Source organism: Phoenix dactylifera, chromosome 9 (assembly GCF_051530095.1).
Source record: "Phoenix dactylifera cultivar Ajwa chromosome 9, Ajwa_hap1_PhDact_Kaust_v1.1, whole genome shotgun sequence".
Classification (NCBI taxonomy): Eukaryota; Viridiplantae; Streptophyta; class Magnoliopsida; order Arecales; family Arecaceae; genus Phoenix; species Phoenix dactylifera.
In genome coordinates, this window is record NC_143198.1 from 31,238,743 (window position 1) to 31,256,348 (window position 17,606).

The window sequence follows — 17,606 nt, forward strand, 5'->3', positions numbered from 1 at the left end:
TTTTTTTTAGAAAAGTGGATGGTTAACCAAACATAAGCATTCTGAAAATCTGTCACTTTCTCATGGTCAACTAAACATGCCAAAAGTATTTTTCCAGGCATCCTCTTTTCAGGAATCTGTTTCTTAAGAATAATGTTCATAGGAGGAAAAATGCTTCTTGCGAACAAAACGAGCCCTTCGTATTGGACGAGGTTTCGCGTCAATAAGAATATACTAAGCTCTGTTTGACAGAACTTTTGGTGGATAGACCCTCCAAAAATATTTTTAAGATGAAATAAAAATATTTGATAAAAAATTTGAAAAATTATTTTAATTTTGCTAGAAAACTAAAATAACTTTTTGTTACCACTGCAAAACCACTTAGATATTGACTTGCTTCATGATTGTGTCAACATATTTCACAACATTAATTTTCTGCTGCCTTCGTGGTTCCCAATTGTTTAATTTAGATGGATGTATGGAACCATGTTTTCTTATCTCTCACACGCATGTGTGCGCGAGCGCGCATGATGTTATTGATATGAAGATTTTTTTTTTTGAGGAAGTAATCTAAATCTCTATACAAAAGTATTATTTTAGTACTTTTAGTAGACTAGGAAAACATCTTAGTTTTGAATTTAATATTTCGAAAATGAAAATATATCAGGGATTGGCCGAGATAACTATTATGTTTCTTCCAAGAGGGATATGCCAATGCGTGATGTCAATCACCAAGATGATGGCTTTAAGGACTCCCACCCATTTAGCATGTAGAATGCTACTTAGAAGGTCTTTGAGACAGTCGTGTAGATTTCACAAAGCTTACTAACGATGGTATCTTTTCTATTAATTTCATGTACAAATTTATCAATTATGAGGGTATTCTTTGGCCTTTCCATGAAGTCATTTGAAAACTGACGCCATCTGAAAAAGTTAGGAGTCTTCATGTGGCCTGCCTTGAAGAATAGACTTCATGCTGATGATGTTTTGACCAAAAAAGGGTAGGGAAGAGAAGCTCGTTTCTCGCATTGCAGTGCCGATGTTGAATTTATTTCTCACCTATTTGTTATATACCTTTTCGTTAGAAGCTTGTGGTTCGTCTTGAAAGTGCAGCTGAGAATTAGAGGTTGACCGACCGACATTTGAGACCTTTGGACGTCTTGGAGGCAGAGAGAAATCAAAGGAGGATTGAGGAGAGCTTGGAAACAGATGGCTCGTAGCAATTCGCTGGCACACATGGCTAGAGAGAAATTCCTGGGTCTTTCTACAGAAGAAGTCATCTATTAACTCTAGATTTCACACTGGGGGAGCTTACGTAGTGGTAAAGCCATGGATAGCCATTATGAAAACAGAGCAACTAATCCCTTCCGTTCTTCTGTATTTATGGCTGTTCTCTTTATGCCTTCGCAAATAGTGTGTGTCTTTAATAAAAGCTGGGGGAAGCTCCCTGCTTCCTCCATTTACAGCCAAAAAAAAAGAAGAAAGGCAAAGAATCTAAGATTAAGTAGGAAGAGGTACGTATGCATATCCATAACTTATTATTCATCACATATAATCCATGCATATCCTCAAGATTCATTAAAATGCCTATAAGTTTTCAATTACATTTTGTTTAAATGAATTTAGTCTAGGAAACAAATAATCAAATGATGGATATCAAGGTACATGTGAAGAAGATTTCATTAACCTAAAACTAGATTTCATGATTATTGACGTCAACATGTCGTCGTAAACCCAAGAAAACCATGCAATATGACGTCAACTTAGCCAGAAATCTGAGCCAAGCCAAAGCCTTTCGTCCGCAACTACAACCTACCCCATGCTATAAAGCACAGAGCGCGTCCAAGGGACAACTTTGTTCCCTCTTCCCATCTCCGTCAGGAGGGGAGCAAAGTCCACGGAAGGCGCGCTGCGGGTCAAACCTCATCTCTTGACCCTGTCATCGGAGCCTCCTCGAATTTTTTCGACCCTCCCTTTTCCTCTCTCCCATCTCACCATTAGATAAAGAGGGGTGAGTAAGCTCCTGTTCGCGTCGACATGGGTCCGCATTGTCTCTGCGTTTAAAACCGAAAGCTGCATGTCACGAGAAAGTCTAAGTGCTACTTCGACCATCCAACACCAAAGATAAAAAGAAGGAAGAGAGAGAGAGAGAGAGCAAAAGGAGAGATGAGAAAGAGAGACACTCTAAGTTCATGAAGAAGAAATTATTAGTTGGATCGCATCCATCAGTTTGGCATCGGACTAATTCAACCATGAAGCAACACACATATGGGAGAAAAAGAAAGGGAAGAAAAAATAGAGCAATACATGTATGTTCGCATGCATTTCTCCGGGATCGAACTGGTCCACTGCTCAACTAGTGGATCTGGTCCAATTAATAATTTTTCCACATGACCTTATTTTCAGTTCATACCATTTCACATAAGCCTCAAGGCACATATCACCGTGACCATACCCTCTGATTTTGATGAGATTGAGATGTTGATCTTCCAGTAAAGACCCGGGAATTGACTGGGGAGTTCCAAGCCCAAAACATCCTGTGGGAAAACAAATACTTGAGACTCCCATTAAAAAGTAAAAACACCAAAAACGTCGCCATTGGGCGTACGGGTCCAATGTTAGCCGACGGCGGGAGCGTTTCTACGAGTATTGCCAAGAGTTTGTGTATTAAATACTACTCAACTCAGTGAATCCTCTGAAACCAGCTGTAGGAATATGTTTGGTGCGACCTATCTAGCATCTACAAACTCCTAAGTACGGGTGTACAACTTTCCTTACGACCTCCACAAATACGTCCCGTTTTAGATGAGATATGGAGTTAATAATATTTATGGTAATTGCTTGATGACTCATACTTTAGACATGATAACAAAAACTGAACTACATGATTTTTTTATTATTTTTTTATGAAGACGGAGGCAAAACCACCCGGCCTTTATTAGAAAAGAGAAAATTTATAAAAACTATTTATAAAAAAATTATAAGAAAGAAAAACATAAAAGAGCAATAAATTTTTTTTAAATAGATAGTGATATGTAAATAAAAATGTTAAACTATTCAACAAGCTGGACAATCTCATAAGTAATTTGAATGATTTTTGTATCTTCAGTGCCTAACTATACAAGCTCTATATCCTGATATAAACTAGAACTACATGAATTTAATTATAAGAAAAAGAATAGTATATTAATAGATAGGCCCATACCGCTGAAGTTACAAGTGTGGGTGACTTCAGTACTTCACTCCACCTAAACATAAGCCTTGGTTAACGAGGGAAAAACAATCAAAAATATTAGGAGCGGCTTAATGCATTTGGGGGTCTAAGGCAAGCTTAAAGGCTCCAACATAAATGCATTTGGGGACTCATCTTCGAACTCATTATGATAAATGTATTTGGAGGTCGGGGTCTTAGACGACCGCCTCTATCGCTTAAGAATTGAGCTGTCCTCTCAACTGTAACATATGAGATTTAAGTGTTATTGAAATGATTTTTATGTTGTTGGAATAACTTCTCACGCCAACATGACATTTCATGAGAACACACTCCTTATCTTTTTCTTTAAGGTAACATTCCATCGATCTCATCGAATGATAACTATCTCCTTAAATTTTTATCTCCATCACAAGGGGGGTTCTTGGGTACATTGGAAGCAGCGAACTAGTTTTTTCCCGTCCAAGAGATTCTGAAAGCGACATTCCAAACCCAACAACCCATGTGTATTTTTTTTTTGGGTAAGTTAACAACCCATGTGTATTTAAGTGGATTTAATAGCCAGCGTCAATCAAGAATTTTAAATTGACAAAGCCCTTTGATTTGACACGAGCCATTGCAAGTAAGATGACGTCTTTACGCTCATAGAGTATGTTCGATCATACCGTGAGCCAATGAGATAAATATTTTGCTCGAACGATAAAAGGGCTTGGTTGGACGTATCATTCATCCTGCTCCCACTGTATAATATTTTATATTTAAAATTTATTGAATGTTTCCATACTAAATAAGTGTGATCCATCAGGTGATAACATGGCCGGCCTCAGACATAAAAAAATGTCAAATTTTACCAAAGCCTGGCTCGAAGTCCGATTAAAAATAAATAGTATTTAGATCCGGAATTCAGCCTATGATCAGCTCTAAACTATCTATCTTATAATAATAATAATAATAGAATTTTAAAATTTTTGACCTATAATATCCTATTTAAAACCCAACAAACAAATATGTCCTCTCTACGTGATCTACCAACAAGTAAGTCCACTTGGAACAAAAAATTCCATCCAGATTGAATGAATTACCCGATAGCATCATTGACGAATATGATCTTGAGTCAAACACAAAAGATAACATTACAATTCTTCTAGCTCTCACAAGAGTCCCAAGAATTTTCTCATGGCAAGTCACATTCGTCCTAGTAATATAGTTTTCAACTTGGCAATCGTCTACAAAGCATCGCTTATTTTGGGACCTTTTTAAATGGCCATGAACATTAGCTCAGTTGACGATAAGAATAGTTTCAAGCTCTTTTCCTTTTTTTTTTTTGGTTACAACGGCGGCTTATCCATATCGAGCATGAGAGCAGTCAGTTAAATCAGAAGAAAAAAGATAACTCAAAGCATAAGGCACTACTGCACGAACGGCCCAGATGAAACCTTCAAATATGGTGGGCAGCGAATGAAGCTACGTAATCAGTCATACTATTTACTTTTCTGTAGATATGTATAGTCTCATATAAACCATACGTGATTAAGAATCTACAAATATCGCGTAGTAGCGGAGTGAAAACGACAACACAGACTCTGGCTTTAGATCTATTCAACCATGGTGGCTAAAGTCATCCTCGGAATGATGCAGTCCGCCCCCAGAGTGGGCCAGGGAAAAGGCATCTTTTGGAGCTATCTGGCGTTTTATGGCAGCCTGCTCACGAAAAGGAAACAAGTTCGTGGTCTTCCGGGCGGCTCCGACCTCACATGGGTCTGCCCAGTCCGGACTACACACGTGTCCTACGCTGTCTTTCTGCCCCGAGGGCTTCATACCTGTCCCATGCGGTAACGTGTCAACCCGGTTGGCTAGCAAAAAAAATATATATTTAGATTGTGAAATACTGTGAACTAATTGATGACAACATAGAATCCTCCTTTATTGCCCTGATGGCAACTCATATCTATTGTGAAGCTAGTTACTCAGAATTCTGGCTTGCAAGTAAAAGCATTGTTGAAGATCTCGTCCCCCATTATGACTTTACACCTCTCACATGCTTCTTGTTAATTCCTTATGTGTTTCTTCCATTGGCAATTAATTTTCCTTCTAATTGGATCATTGAACCCCTATTTATACGAGAAATTATATCATGTACTGTGTGCATCAATACGGTTATGCATCGTACCAATTACCTTGGTGCACAAAGAGTAGCCCCATTCAACCGAACATAAGGGGACGAGAAGAAATTATACACCGCACCCCGTGCCACGATATAAATAGTGTGGTGCACGATCATGATGCATACAGTGTAGGATATAATTTCTCCTAAGAGTATATGTATCTACACTTACATCACTAAAATAGGTAGAATGATTGAGATAATAGATTAACTGCTATTTTGTTGGACCCATTAATACTAGCTAGGCAATTTAATACTCGCTACTCTCATATTTGGTGACAATTCTCACCATTTATACCAATTTTCTTGTGCCAAATGATACAAACAACTTTGAGGATGAAACAAGCTCTCGATAGCACCACTCTTTTTCACAATAACGATAGCAATTGTTATTTAACATATTACTATTTATTTGAATAATAGAATATAATGTAGGCTTCAAAGGTTTAAGCAAAAAGGAAAAAAATATTTTTTATTTTTATGTTTATGTTACGGGGGAAATAAGCCGCCATGCCCCACGTGACCGGCACGCGCGCCCAGGAAGACTATGGCTGCCCTTTGATCCAGCAATCCGACCCCGAGTCGGATATCCTCGGCTCCGCAGCCCGACCCCGAGTCAGCTGCCCTTTGATCCAGCAATCCGACCCCGAGTCGGATATCCTCGGCTCCGCAGCCCGACCCCGAGTCGGCTGCCCTTTGATCCAGCAATCCGACTCCGAGTCGGATATCCTCGGCTCCGCAGCCCGACCCCGAGTCGGCTGCCCTTGATCCAGCGCTCCGACCCCGAGTCGGAGATCTCTTGATAACGACAGGCTATTCCCCAGAGGCACGCCGCGGCCTCCTGCTCCACTACTCCCTGCAACGGCTGTATCTGATGCTGCTCCACGATCTCCTGCATCAGCCGTACAAAGCGGAGCCCCACTATGCCCTGACGTGGCCGTACCCGGTGCTGCTCCACGACGCCCTGTAACGGCCATGTCAGTGGCCACACCATCGTGCCCCACGATAACGAACCCCCCTGAGAGACCCCCCAGCCAGGTATATATGCGGCTGGGGGGAGAAAGGGGGGAGGTGAGCAATATCTCCCAGAGCACTCTCTTACTTGCGATTATCACCTCTCCTCCTCCTCCAATCTCCTCTGACTTGACCGTCGGAGGGCCATCACCACCCTGGTGGTGGTGCAAGGCTTGTTTGCAGGTTTCTTGGCGGAAGGTGGAGCGCAGCCAACACCAACCAAGACAACTCAGACGGAACCCCGTTCACACCGCAGTGCCAATCGTTCACGGTTTGGACCACCAGCAACAGTTGGCGCTAGAAGGAGGGCCCGAATCTTAGAACGATCGTAATGGCACGGCGAGGTGGTCGTGGAGCTTCCAATGCTTCCGGTCGCGGAGCCTCTCGCGCCTCCGGCCGAGAGGCTGCTGCGTCCCCAACGCACTCTCAGCAGCACTCCACCGCCCCTTCTCCCATTCAGACGGTCGAAGCTGCTAAGTTCGACCAGCTAGCCCAGCAGGTTCGCACCCTCGCGGAGGCAGTGCAGAATCTGCAGGGTGTGATCTCTCGGGTGCCGCAACGGGCTCAGGAGCCGCTGCCCCCCGAGCACTCGCCTCTTCCTCACAACCCGCGCTCCTTCCTCTCCCACGGAGAGGAGCGCCGGCGCGAGGAGGATTCTCGAGTGCGGTCCATTCTGCCAGGACCTTCTCATCGGAGCTGTGCGGGGTACGAGAGGCGGACCCGGGCGCGTTCTCAGACACCCCAGTCCTCGAGGGGCCCGCACTCCAGTCGGTCCCCCTCGCGCCGCTCCTTGTCCCCCACCCACCGGTCGCGCTCCCTGGACCGGCGGGTGGACGATCTCCACAGACAACTCCAGGTCCTGAAGGGCCACTCCAAAGATCCCTTCGCTGACTTGGAGATCTCCTCCCAGCCGGCGCTTGCCTCGAGGATCCTGCGGACCCCGAACCCGCCGGGGTTCAAAATGCCGGCGATCGAACCCTACGACGGGGCGGCGGACCCGCGGGACCACGTGGAGAGTTTCAGGACTCTTATGCTCCTCCATGGAGCATCGGATCCGCTCCTCTGCAAGGCCTTCCCGGCGACCCTCCGTGGCCCGGCAAGGGCATGGTTCGCCGGCCTGGAGGCTAACTCCATCCAGTCCTTCGACCAGTTCACCCGCTTCTTCATCAGCCATTTCGCCGTCAGTAGCAGGCGGCGACTGGTCTCCGACTCCCTCTTTGATGTCCGGCAAAACGAGGGAGAAAGCCTGCGGGATTATCTCACCCGCTTCAACAAGGCTACACTGGAGGTCCGGAACCTGAGCCAGGAAGTGGCTCTCTCAGCCCTGAAGCGTGGCTTCCGGAAGGGCAGACTCACCTTCTCCCTGGACAAACGCCTGCCGCGGAGCTTCCCGGAGCTGTTATCTCGGGCAAACCAGTATGCAGACGCCGAGGAGGCAGCATCCCACCGGAACAAGGAGGTCGCCGAGGCCCCTCTAAAGCCCGGGAAGAAAAGGCGAAAAGAGGCACCCCAGAGGAGGAGCCCGACGCCTCAACGCCGGCGCAGAAGCCCGTCACCAGCAAGGAACCACGGCGCCACACGCCCTCGTTCTCCGCACCGACGCTTCAACCGGTACACCCCACTCCTGGCCCCCCGGGCCCAGATCCTCATGGAGGTCAAGGGGCGGGAGGACCTCCCGGTCCCGAGGCAGATGAAGAAGATCCCTGGGAGGAGGCCTTCTCGGGCGTACTGTGAGTACCACCGAGACCACGGCCACGATACCGAAGACTGCTTCCAGCTTCGGGACGAGATCGAGGCTCTCATTCGCCGAGGGCGTCTCGGTCGATATGTAAACGACCGACGTCCCCCGGCAGGCCCGCGTCCGGTCGACCCGGCCCCTCAGGAGCCTCGGGAGCAGAATCGACCCGTTGCGGGAGTGATCCACACCATCACTGGGGGCTGCTCTCGGCCCGTGAGGAACGCAGGGGGCTCGGCGGAAGCATCAGGAATGGCCGTCGCGAAGAGGCAGCGGGTCGGAAATGTAATCACTTTTTGCGATGAAGATGTAAAGGGGGTTCAGACTCCCCACGATGACGCCATGGTGATCTCTCTCACTATGGCGAACTATGATGTAAGGCGTGTTCTTGTGGATAGTGGAAGCTCAGCTGATATTTTGTATTACGAGGCCTTCCAAAAGATGAGCTTGTCCCGACAATTGTTGCACAAAACATCCACCCCCCTCATAGGATTCACTGGAGACGCTATCTCGGCCGAAGGTGTCATTGAGCTGCCTGTGACTGCGGGCGTTGCACCCGCAGAAGCCACGGTGCGACTCGGGTTCTTGGTCGTCCGTGTCCCCTCGGCCTACAACGCTATCCTCGGACGACCCGGACTGAACGCCCTTCGCGCGGTGGTTTCTACCTACCATTTGCTCATGCGGTTCCCCACGGCGGCCGGGATTGGAGAGGTCCGAGGTGACCAACCAACCGCACGGCAGTGTTTTCTAGCAACTCTCAAAGGGAAGAAGCCCATGGAGGCCCTAAGCGTCGAGTCCCTTGACGCCAGAGACGAAGTGGCCTTGCGGCACGGGGAGCCGGCCGAGGGCGTAATCGAAGTTCCCCTCGAAGAAGGCCGCCCGGACCGCACGGTCCGGGTCGGTGCCAACCTCGACTTGGAAGCTCGGCTCCGGTTAGTGGAATTCCTCCGAGCCAATGCTGATGTGTTTGCCTGGTCGGCGGCCGATGTACCTGGGATCGACCCGGAGGTCATTTCTCACGCCCTCAACGTCGACCCGACCCATCGACCAGTAAAGCAAAAGAAGAGACACTGTGCCCCGGATCGGATCCGGGTGGTCGACCAGGAGGTAGACAAACTCTTGGAGGCAGGTTTCATAAGGGAAGTGAGCTACCCCGAGTGGCTGGCAAACGTCGTACTTGTCCGGAAGGCGAGCGGGAAGTGGAGGATGTGCGTCGACTACACCGACCTGAACAAGGCGTGCCCCAAGGATAGCTTTCCGCTCCCGCGAATAGACCAACTGGTCGACGCGACTTCCGGATATCAGCTGCTGTCTTTCATGGACGCCTTCTCCGGCTACAACCAAATAATGATGGCTCCACAGGACGAGGAGAAAACGGCCTTCATAACAGACAGGGGGCTGTACTGTTACAAGGTAATGCCCTTCGGTCTGAAGAACGCTGGCGCTACTTACCAGCGCCTCGTCAATAAAATCTTCAAGGAGCAGATCGGCCGGAACATGGAGGTGTACGTGGACGATATGCTGGTAAAGAGCCGCCATGCGGATCAGCACATTGCGGATCTGGAGGAGACCTTCGCCACCTTGCGGAAGTTTCGTATGAAGCTAAACCCAGCGAAGTGCGCCTTTGGTGCTTCGGCCGGGAGGTTCCTCGGCTTCATTGTCAACCAGCGGGGGATCGAGGCCAACCCGGACAAAATCAAGGCCATCCAAGATATGTCCCCTCCGACCAAAGTGAAGGAGGTTCAGGAGCTCGCTGGGAGGGTCGCCGCGCTCGGACGATTTGTGGCAAAATCGGCCGAACGCTGCCAACCGTTCTTCAAGGTGTTGAAGCGCCCGAAAGACTTCCTCTGGACGGCTGAATGTCAAGTGGCGTTCGACTAGCTCAAGGAGTACATGGCGTCTCCTCCCCTGCTGTCCAAGCCGCAAGAGGGGGAGATGCTCTACCTTTACTTGGCGGTCTCCCCAACCGCAGTCAGCGCAGTACTGGTTCGGGAAGAGGCAAAACTTCAGAAGCCCGTGTACTACACCAGCCGAGTCCTCCGGGATGCCGAGACGGGGTACACGAAGGCTGAAAAGATCGCCTTCGCGCTGCTGACTGCGACCAGGAGGCTTCGCCCCTATTTCCAGGCTCATTCTGTCACCCTTTTGACCGATCAACCACTGCGGCAGATCCTCAGCAATCCTGAGAATGCGGGACGGCTGGTGAAGTGGGCAGTAGAACTTGGTGAGTTCGATATCCGCTACCAGCCCCGGCCCGCCATCAAGGCCCAGGTGCTCGCGGACTTTCTCGCTGAGTGCACTGTGCAGGAGACGGAACCTAGGCCGCCGGAAACACCCAGCCTCGATCTCCCGATCTGGACGCTCCACATTGACGGGTCGTCGAACCCTGAAGGTGGAGGGGCTGGGCTGGTCCTTACCAATCCCGATGGAGTGATAGCCGAGTATGCCTTGAGGTTCGGATTTCCAGTGACCAACAACGAGGCGGAGTACGAGGCCCTAGTCACGGGACTCAAACTCGCCAAGGAGCTCGGCATCCGGCGTCTGAAGGTCTTCACCGACTCCCAGCTGGTGGTCGGGCAGGTTCGAGGGGAGTTCGAGGCACGGAGCCCGACCATGCAGAGCTACGTCCGGAAGGTGCAAGCACTCATTCCCGACCTCGGCAGTATTGACATTCAGCAGGTCCCAAGGAGCGAAAATGCTAGGGCCGACAGGTTGTCCCGCTTGGTGGGCGCTGAGGCACACAACTTGTCAAGGGCGATATACCTGAAGACCCTAGATGCCCCGAGCATCGGCGAGGCTGAAGCGGTAATGGCAATTGATCCGGAACCATCTTGGATGGACCCGCTTGTAGCTTACCTCGCCGAAGGGATCCTCCCCGAAGATGAAGATCAAGCTCGGCGACTTGTTATGAAGTCCGCCCACTACGTACTCTACGAAGGGAGGCTGTATCGGACCTCGTTCACCGCCCCCCTCTTAAGGTGCCTCCGCCCTTCGGAAGCGGCTTACGCCCTCAGCGAAGTCCACGAAGGTATCTGCGGATCGCACCTGGGGGCTAGGTCCCTGGCACATAAGATCATGAGGCAAGGCTATTATTGGCCGACCTTATTGGAAGACTCAAAGGATCACGTACGGAAATGCGACGCCTGCCAGCGCCACGCCAACATCCAGAGAGTCCCCTCTGTTCCCTTGGCGCCAATCACCGCCCCCTGGCCCTTTGCACAGTGGGGAATGGATATCCTCGGGCCATTCCCCATCGCTTCGGCCCAGCGGAAATTTTTGATTGTCGCCATCGACTACTTCACCAAGTGGGTGGAGGCAGAGCCACTGGCCACCATCACGGAGGCGCAAGTCCGGAAGTTCGTAAAGAAGAACATCATCGTCCGATTTGGGGTACCTCGGGTCCTCATCTCGGATAACGGTCGACAGTTTGATAACAAGCATTTCCGAGACTTCTGCGAGGAGTTCGGGATCGAACATCGGTTCACGTCCGTGTCGCATCCCCAAACCAACGGCGAGGCCGAGGTCACAAATCGGACAATCCTCCAAGGTATCAAAGCGCGGATCGGACGGACGGGGCAAGCTTGGGTCGAGGAACTCGAGAATGTCCTTTGGGCGTATCGGACCACGCATCGGACTCCTACCGGGGAGACGCCTTTCAGCCTAACCTATGGCACGGAAGCCGTTGTCCCCGTAGAGCTCGGACTTCCCTCACCTCGGGTAGCCGCACACCGACCCGAGGCCAACTCGGAGCAACTCCGAGGGAACCTGGATCTCTTGGAAGAAGCAAGGGAAATGGCGCAGGTTCGGATGGCAATGTATCAGCGGAGGGTGGCCCGATATTACAACTCCAAAGTCCGACCGAAGCTTTTCAGAATTGGAGATCTGGTGCTGAGGCGAGCTAAGGCATCTCAACCTACGGAAGGTGGGAAGCTAGCGCCGAATTGGGAAGGCCCGTATAAAGTTCGTTGGGTAAACCGACCTGGCTCCTACCAGTTGGAAGCCCTAGACGGCCGAGAAATTCCAAGGGGCTGGAATTCCGCTAACCTGCGGATGTATTACCAATAGAACAACAACGCCAGAAAGACAATTTGAAAAGGTGCAACACTTTTCATTTCAATAATTTCTGGTTACAATGGTGTATTCGTGTGATTACAAGGAATTCCCAGAGGGGAATTAGGGAGTAAAGAAAGCAAAGAAGAGGTGGAGAATCCGTGGAGCTGAGGACCGAGGATCCCAAACCCTCAACCCAAAGCAGCTGCAATCCCACCGGAAGTGGGTGCTTCTAACCGGAGGCGCCATCCAGCACCTCACCAAAAAGACGAGGAGCCGCCGCAGAAGAAGCTCCCGCTGCCCCCAGGGGAACGCCGCCTCCAAAGGATATTCCCATCCTCCCCAGTGGTAGGAAAGAGAAGGAATACGAGGGGGAAGAGCATATGGAGGCGCGGTCCCGGACTGAGCGTCTGGTGCAGAGCTCAATCGGGAGGCTGAACTTCAAGGAGGGGAGATCTGATCCCGGATGAAACGCCTAGAGCGGAGCTCCGCCGGGAAGACCCTCCTTGTTGATCCCAGATGAAACGGCTAGTTGGCTGAAGTCGCAAGGGGAGCGTCTCCCCTTTCCTTCAACAGGAGTCTCTCAGTCATATGCCAAGGAGGAGGTCCGCGATCCATGGCAACCTGAACAGCTCCGGCTTGGCAAACTCCATCGTACCTGCACCTGTATTTATAGCCGAAACTGCGGCCCCCTGGTCGTTCCGATGCGGGTGGCTCCAATAAATGCAGGCGCATTGAAACCGGAGCCGTTCCGACTCCCGAGGCGTATCTCCCCGCGATTTCCTAAGCGTCATTCTCCTTAAACCGCATTCTTTGTGCAGGACAATCCGGGTGTCATGTACCCCTAGGTCCACATATCTCCGCTCGCGCCCAGGCCGTATCCTCCTCGAAGAACCCGCGTATCGCGGCCGCTCAACTAACACTCCTCGCAAGCAGCAGCTGGTGATCCGATTTCCCAGGTAACGCATTAATTAGCGTTTAATGCCCTTCTCGTGTTCCCCCAGGCAACGCTTAGAGAAAAGGAGAAACATGATCGCGGCTGGCCACGGAGAAACCCCGTCGGGCAGCGAGCGACAAGCGCACGACCAGCGAGCGGAATTTCCCGAGGCACGGCCCTCGGATGCCTGGCTAGCCCGATGATCATCCCGGGAGCAGACTAGCCGGAAGCCCCGACCGGTCGCCTCGGCTTGCGCCAGCCTTGGCCGACCAACGAGTGGAATGCCCCGAGGCTCGGCCCTCGGATGCCTGGCTAGCCCGATGATCATCCCGGGAGCAGACTAGCCGGAAGCCCCGACCGGTCGCCTCGGCTTGCGCCAGCCTTGGCCGACCAACGAGTGGAATGCCCCGAGGCTCGGCCCTCGGATGCCAGGCTAACCCGATGATCATCCCGGGAGCAGACTAGCCTGAAGCCCCGACCGGTCGCCTCGGCTTGCGCCAGCCTTGGCCGACCAACGAGCGGAATTTCCTGAGGATTGACAACCCTCGGATGCCAGGCTAACCCGACGATCATCCCGGGAGCAGACTAGCCTGAAGCCCCGACCGGTCGCCTCGGCTTGCGCCAGCCTTGGCCGACCAACGAGCGGAATTTCCTGAGGCTTGACAACCCTCGGATGCCAGGCTAACCCGACGATCATCCCGGGAGCAGACTAGCCTGAAGCCCCGACCGGTCGCCTCGGCTTGCGCCAGCCTTGGCCGACCAACGAGCGGAATTTCCTGAGGCTTGACGGCCCTCGGATGCCTGGCTAGCCCGATGATCATCCCGGAAGCAGACTAGCCGGAAGCCCCGACCGGTCGCCTCGGCTTGCGCCAGCCTTGGCCGACCAACGAGTGGAAGGTCCCGAGGCTCGGCCCTCGGATGCCAGGCTAACCCGATGACCATCCCGGGAGCAGACTAGCCTGAAGCCCCGACCAGTTGCCTCGGCATGCGTCAGCCTTGGTCGACCAACGAGTGGAATTTCCTGAGGCCTAACCCTCGGTTGCCTGGCTTGGCGCCGGAAGGATTTCCTGAGGCCTAACCCTCGGATGCCTGGCTTAGCGCCGGAAGAATTTCCTGAGGCCTAACCCTCGGATGCCTGGCTTAGCGCCGGAAGAGTTTCCTGAGGCCTAACCCTCGGATGCCTGGCTTAGCGCCGGAAGAATTTCCTGAGGCCTAACCCTCGGATGCCTGGCTTGGCGCCGGAAGGATTTCCTGAGGCCTAACCCTCGGATGCCTGGCTTAGCGCCGGAAGAGTTTCCTGAGGCCTAACCCTCGGATGCCTGGCTTAGCGCCGGAAGAGTTTCCCGAGGCCTAACCCTCGGATGCCTGGCTTAGCGCCGGAAGAATTTTCCGAGGCCCAACCCTCGGATGCCTGGCTTAGCGCCGGAAGAGTTTCCTGAGGCCTAACCCTCGGATGCCTGGCCTAGCGCCGGAAGAATTTTGGGAGCCAGGAGTCAGCAAGACGCTACCGAGAGTTAAAAGAAAAAGAAGGACGAAGGCGAGATGAAGAAACATTCAACTTGCATTAATTTTCATTGTTTCAAGGCCGAGGCCCATACAATTTGGCAAAACCCCGGTATACAAAAAAAAGAGAAGACAACGAAAGGTACAAGAGGTCAGCTTGGAGGAACTCCCGGGTCGGGAACGTCGGGCTCGTCCGCAGGAGGTAGGGAAGCAGCAGGAGAACCAGCAGGCAATGGCGCCGGAGAGGAGTCGAGAAGGGAAATCTCGCTCAGGTCAACTTCGGGGTACTTAGCCGACACCCTTGCCAGGCCCTCCTCGAAGCCTAAGATAAAGGCTTCGGCCCCCGCGTCCGACGCGTCACGGACAAACTCGTCGGACTGACGATAGGTCTGTACTGCCTCCGACATATCATGAGCGAACTCGGCGGACTGGCGATAAGCCTCTACCGCCTGACGCCCGATTTCCGCACTCCTCTCGGCCAGTGCCGCCTCTGCCCGCTCCATAATCTGGGCTTTCGCCTCCAAGACCTTCGCCACAATCCGGCCTTCCGCCTCGGTGGAGACCCTCAGCAGCTCAGCCCGAGCCTCCTTGTGCTTCGCTTCGGCAGCAATGCGAGCAGCCTCAGCCTCCGTCAGGCGCGAATGAAGCTCCTGATCGCTCGCACGGGACTTCTCCAAGGCCGACTCCAATTCGCCCAGCTTAGCTTCAAGAGACCGAATTCGGTCGCGGGCGTTGTCGGCTGACCGCTGGGCCTTCTCCCACCTCTCCCGGTAGTCGGCAGCCTTCCGGGACTGCTTCTCGGCCCGCTCATCCGCCTTCTTGACCTCGCCCTCGAGACCCGAGGCAAGCTCCTGAGCCTCCAACAGTTGCCTCTCGAGGGCAGCAAAGCCGAGTGCCCGCTCTTCGGCCTCCCGGAGCCTCGCCTCGAAGTCCCCGGTTGTCCTGCCTGCCACAGCCTGGCCTCCCTTTTCCACTGCTTTCAGCCGGTCCTCGGCCTTCGCCAGAAGCCCCGCCTGTTCCTTGTAGCACTCCTCCAGACGGATCATGTACTGGGCGAGCTAAGAAATAGGAAAAATAAGGTAGTCAGGCGGAGAACAACAGAGCCAATAAATGGTGAAAAGCGGCCAGAAGAACACTCACCGACATAAGACAGACACAGCTGGCAGCCCCAACGTCAGAGACCTCCAACTCCCGGACCCGCCGACGGTCCTTCTCCAGCAGCACTGTTTCGATGAGATTTCGGGCGCCATCGGTAGTGAAGGCAGACCCCGATTTCTCCCCAGAGCCGGACGGTGGTTCTGCAGCCTTACCCCTATCCATCGCCTGGGGAAGAGTCCGGCCGATCGCGCTCGGGGCGGGGGTCACCCCAGGAATTGATAGGGTCCCGCTCGGTCGGGGCCTCGGCGCGTCCCTCCTCGAGTCATCAGGAGCCGACCGAGTCGAAGGCCGGGTCGGGGACCGATCACGTCCGACCCGTCCGTCTCGGGCAGGCTCGGATGATACCTCCGGAGTAGCGGCAATCTTACCACCGGAGGGCTGATACAACGTCAGCTGCCGGTCCGTGCCCACGACGTCTCCCTGATCGGTGGGCCCGGACTCGTCGGTCGGCGTCGGAGGCACCTCCTTACGGGACTTCTTCGCCGGTGGGGCCCCGCTCGGAAGAGCTCGTTTCCTCCTCTGGGCTGCTTCCAGCAGGGACGCCCTACCAACAGCCTTTGTCTTCACCGACCGCATGACGTCGTCGATCTCTGCAAAAAGGACGGGATAGTCGGAGACGAAGAAACCAAAGGAAAGAACGGGACGAAAGAAGGGAAAAAGTCAAGAAAGAATCGGTGGCGGACTCACGGTCGGTGGGGACCGAGCTCAGACCGACATTCACCAAAGTATCCTCGGAAATAAGGCGGGCCACCGGGGGGAGCTGGCCCTCGGCAACCAACCCCTTCAAGGCGGCCAAGCCATCGGACTCCTCCCTTGACAGTCTCGATAGGCCGATCGGAGACTTCATCGGGGTCTCCCAGGTCGCCCTGATTTCCCAAGAGGGATCTGCATCAACAAAAAAGAAGCGCTCCTTCCATTTGTGAATGGAGGTAGGAGCCTCCTTGACAAGGCCGCATCCTCGCCGCGCTGCGAAGCACCACCACCCTTTGTCCTGGGGGTGGCCGCTCAGGCTGTAGAACTCCCAAAAAACATTCAGGGTGGCGGGGATCTCGTGCATACGGCAGAGAACCTGGAAGACCGTCAGGGCCCGCCACGAGTTCGGCACCAGTTGCGTCGGTGCCACTCTTAAACCCCGTAGCACCTGCATGACCAAATCCGAAGGGGGGAAGCGGAACCCGGCCTGGAGAATGCCCTCATTGATGGCGATCTTCCCTGGAGGAGGATGGGACATCCTCTCCTCAGGCCCCGGGAGCGTGGCGTTGCAGGCCTCGGGAAGGTGGTACCGAGCCACGAGTCTGTCTAAGTCTGTGGCGACCAGCTCCGACTTAATTTGGTCTGCCCTCACTTCGCCCATTCCTAATGGCCAATAAACCTACGGTCAGGACGGGGACAGGAAGGGGGGAAAGACCGGAGCGACTGGAGTACACTAGTATAAGAGGGGAAAGTATGGAGAACCCTAAGCTGAAGAATGGGGAAAACTCACCGGAAAAGAGGTAAGAGCGGCTCCGAGAGCGCCAAAGGAGAAACGAGCGAACAGTCCGACGGCAGCAACAGCGGCGCAAAGGGGAAACTTGAAAATATCTGTAAAGAAGAAGACGGACGGGGAAAGGCCCCCGATTAAATAGGCGGAAAGACGCCAGAGGACGCCTGGCTGCCGAAGGGTCGCTCGCGCCCCAAAGGCGAATCGACACCATTAAGGAAGGATGTCCGCCGAAATCCTCAGACTGCCGGGTCAGCAATAACCGCCATACGCCATAAAAAGGGCGGGGAGCTCGAAGCGCGCGCGCCTCTCCGAGGAACGGCGGCAATCCCGAAACATCACTCCCTTCACCTGTTCCCCTTCTGGTTCCAGGCT

General features: G+C 52.7%; 1 protein-coding gene across 1 annotated transcript; it reads right to left on the reverse strand.

The window, feature by feature from the left end:
• Positions 1–14,504: 14,504 nt before the first annotated feature.
• LOC149752935 (uncharacterized) lies at positions 14,505–17,376 on the reverse strand. Its single transcript, XM_089925603.1, has 2 exons — positions 15,734–17,376; positions 14,505–15,651 (listed from the first exon to the last, which is right to left on the reverse strand). The coding sequence occupies exons 1-2, from the start codon at positions 16,325–16,327 to the stop codon at positions 14,746–14,748; spliced, it is 1,500 nt and encodes a 499-aa protein (XP_089781729.1). The 5' UTR covers positions 16,328–17,376; the 3' UTR covers positions 14,505–14,745.
• Positions 17,377–17,606: the final 230 nt, after the last annotated feature.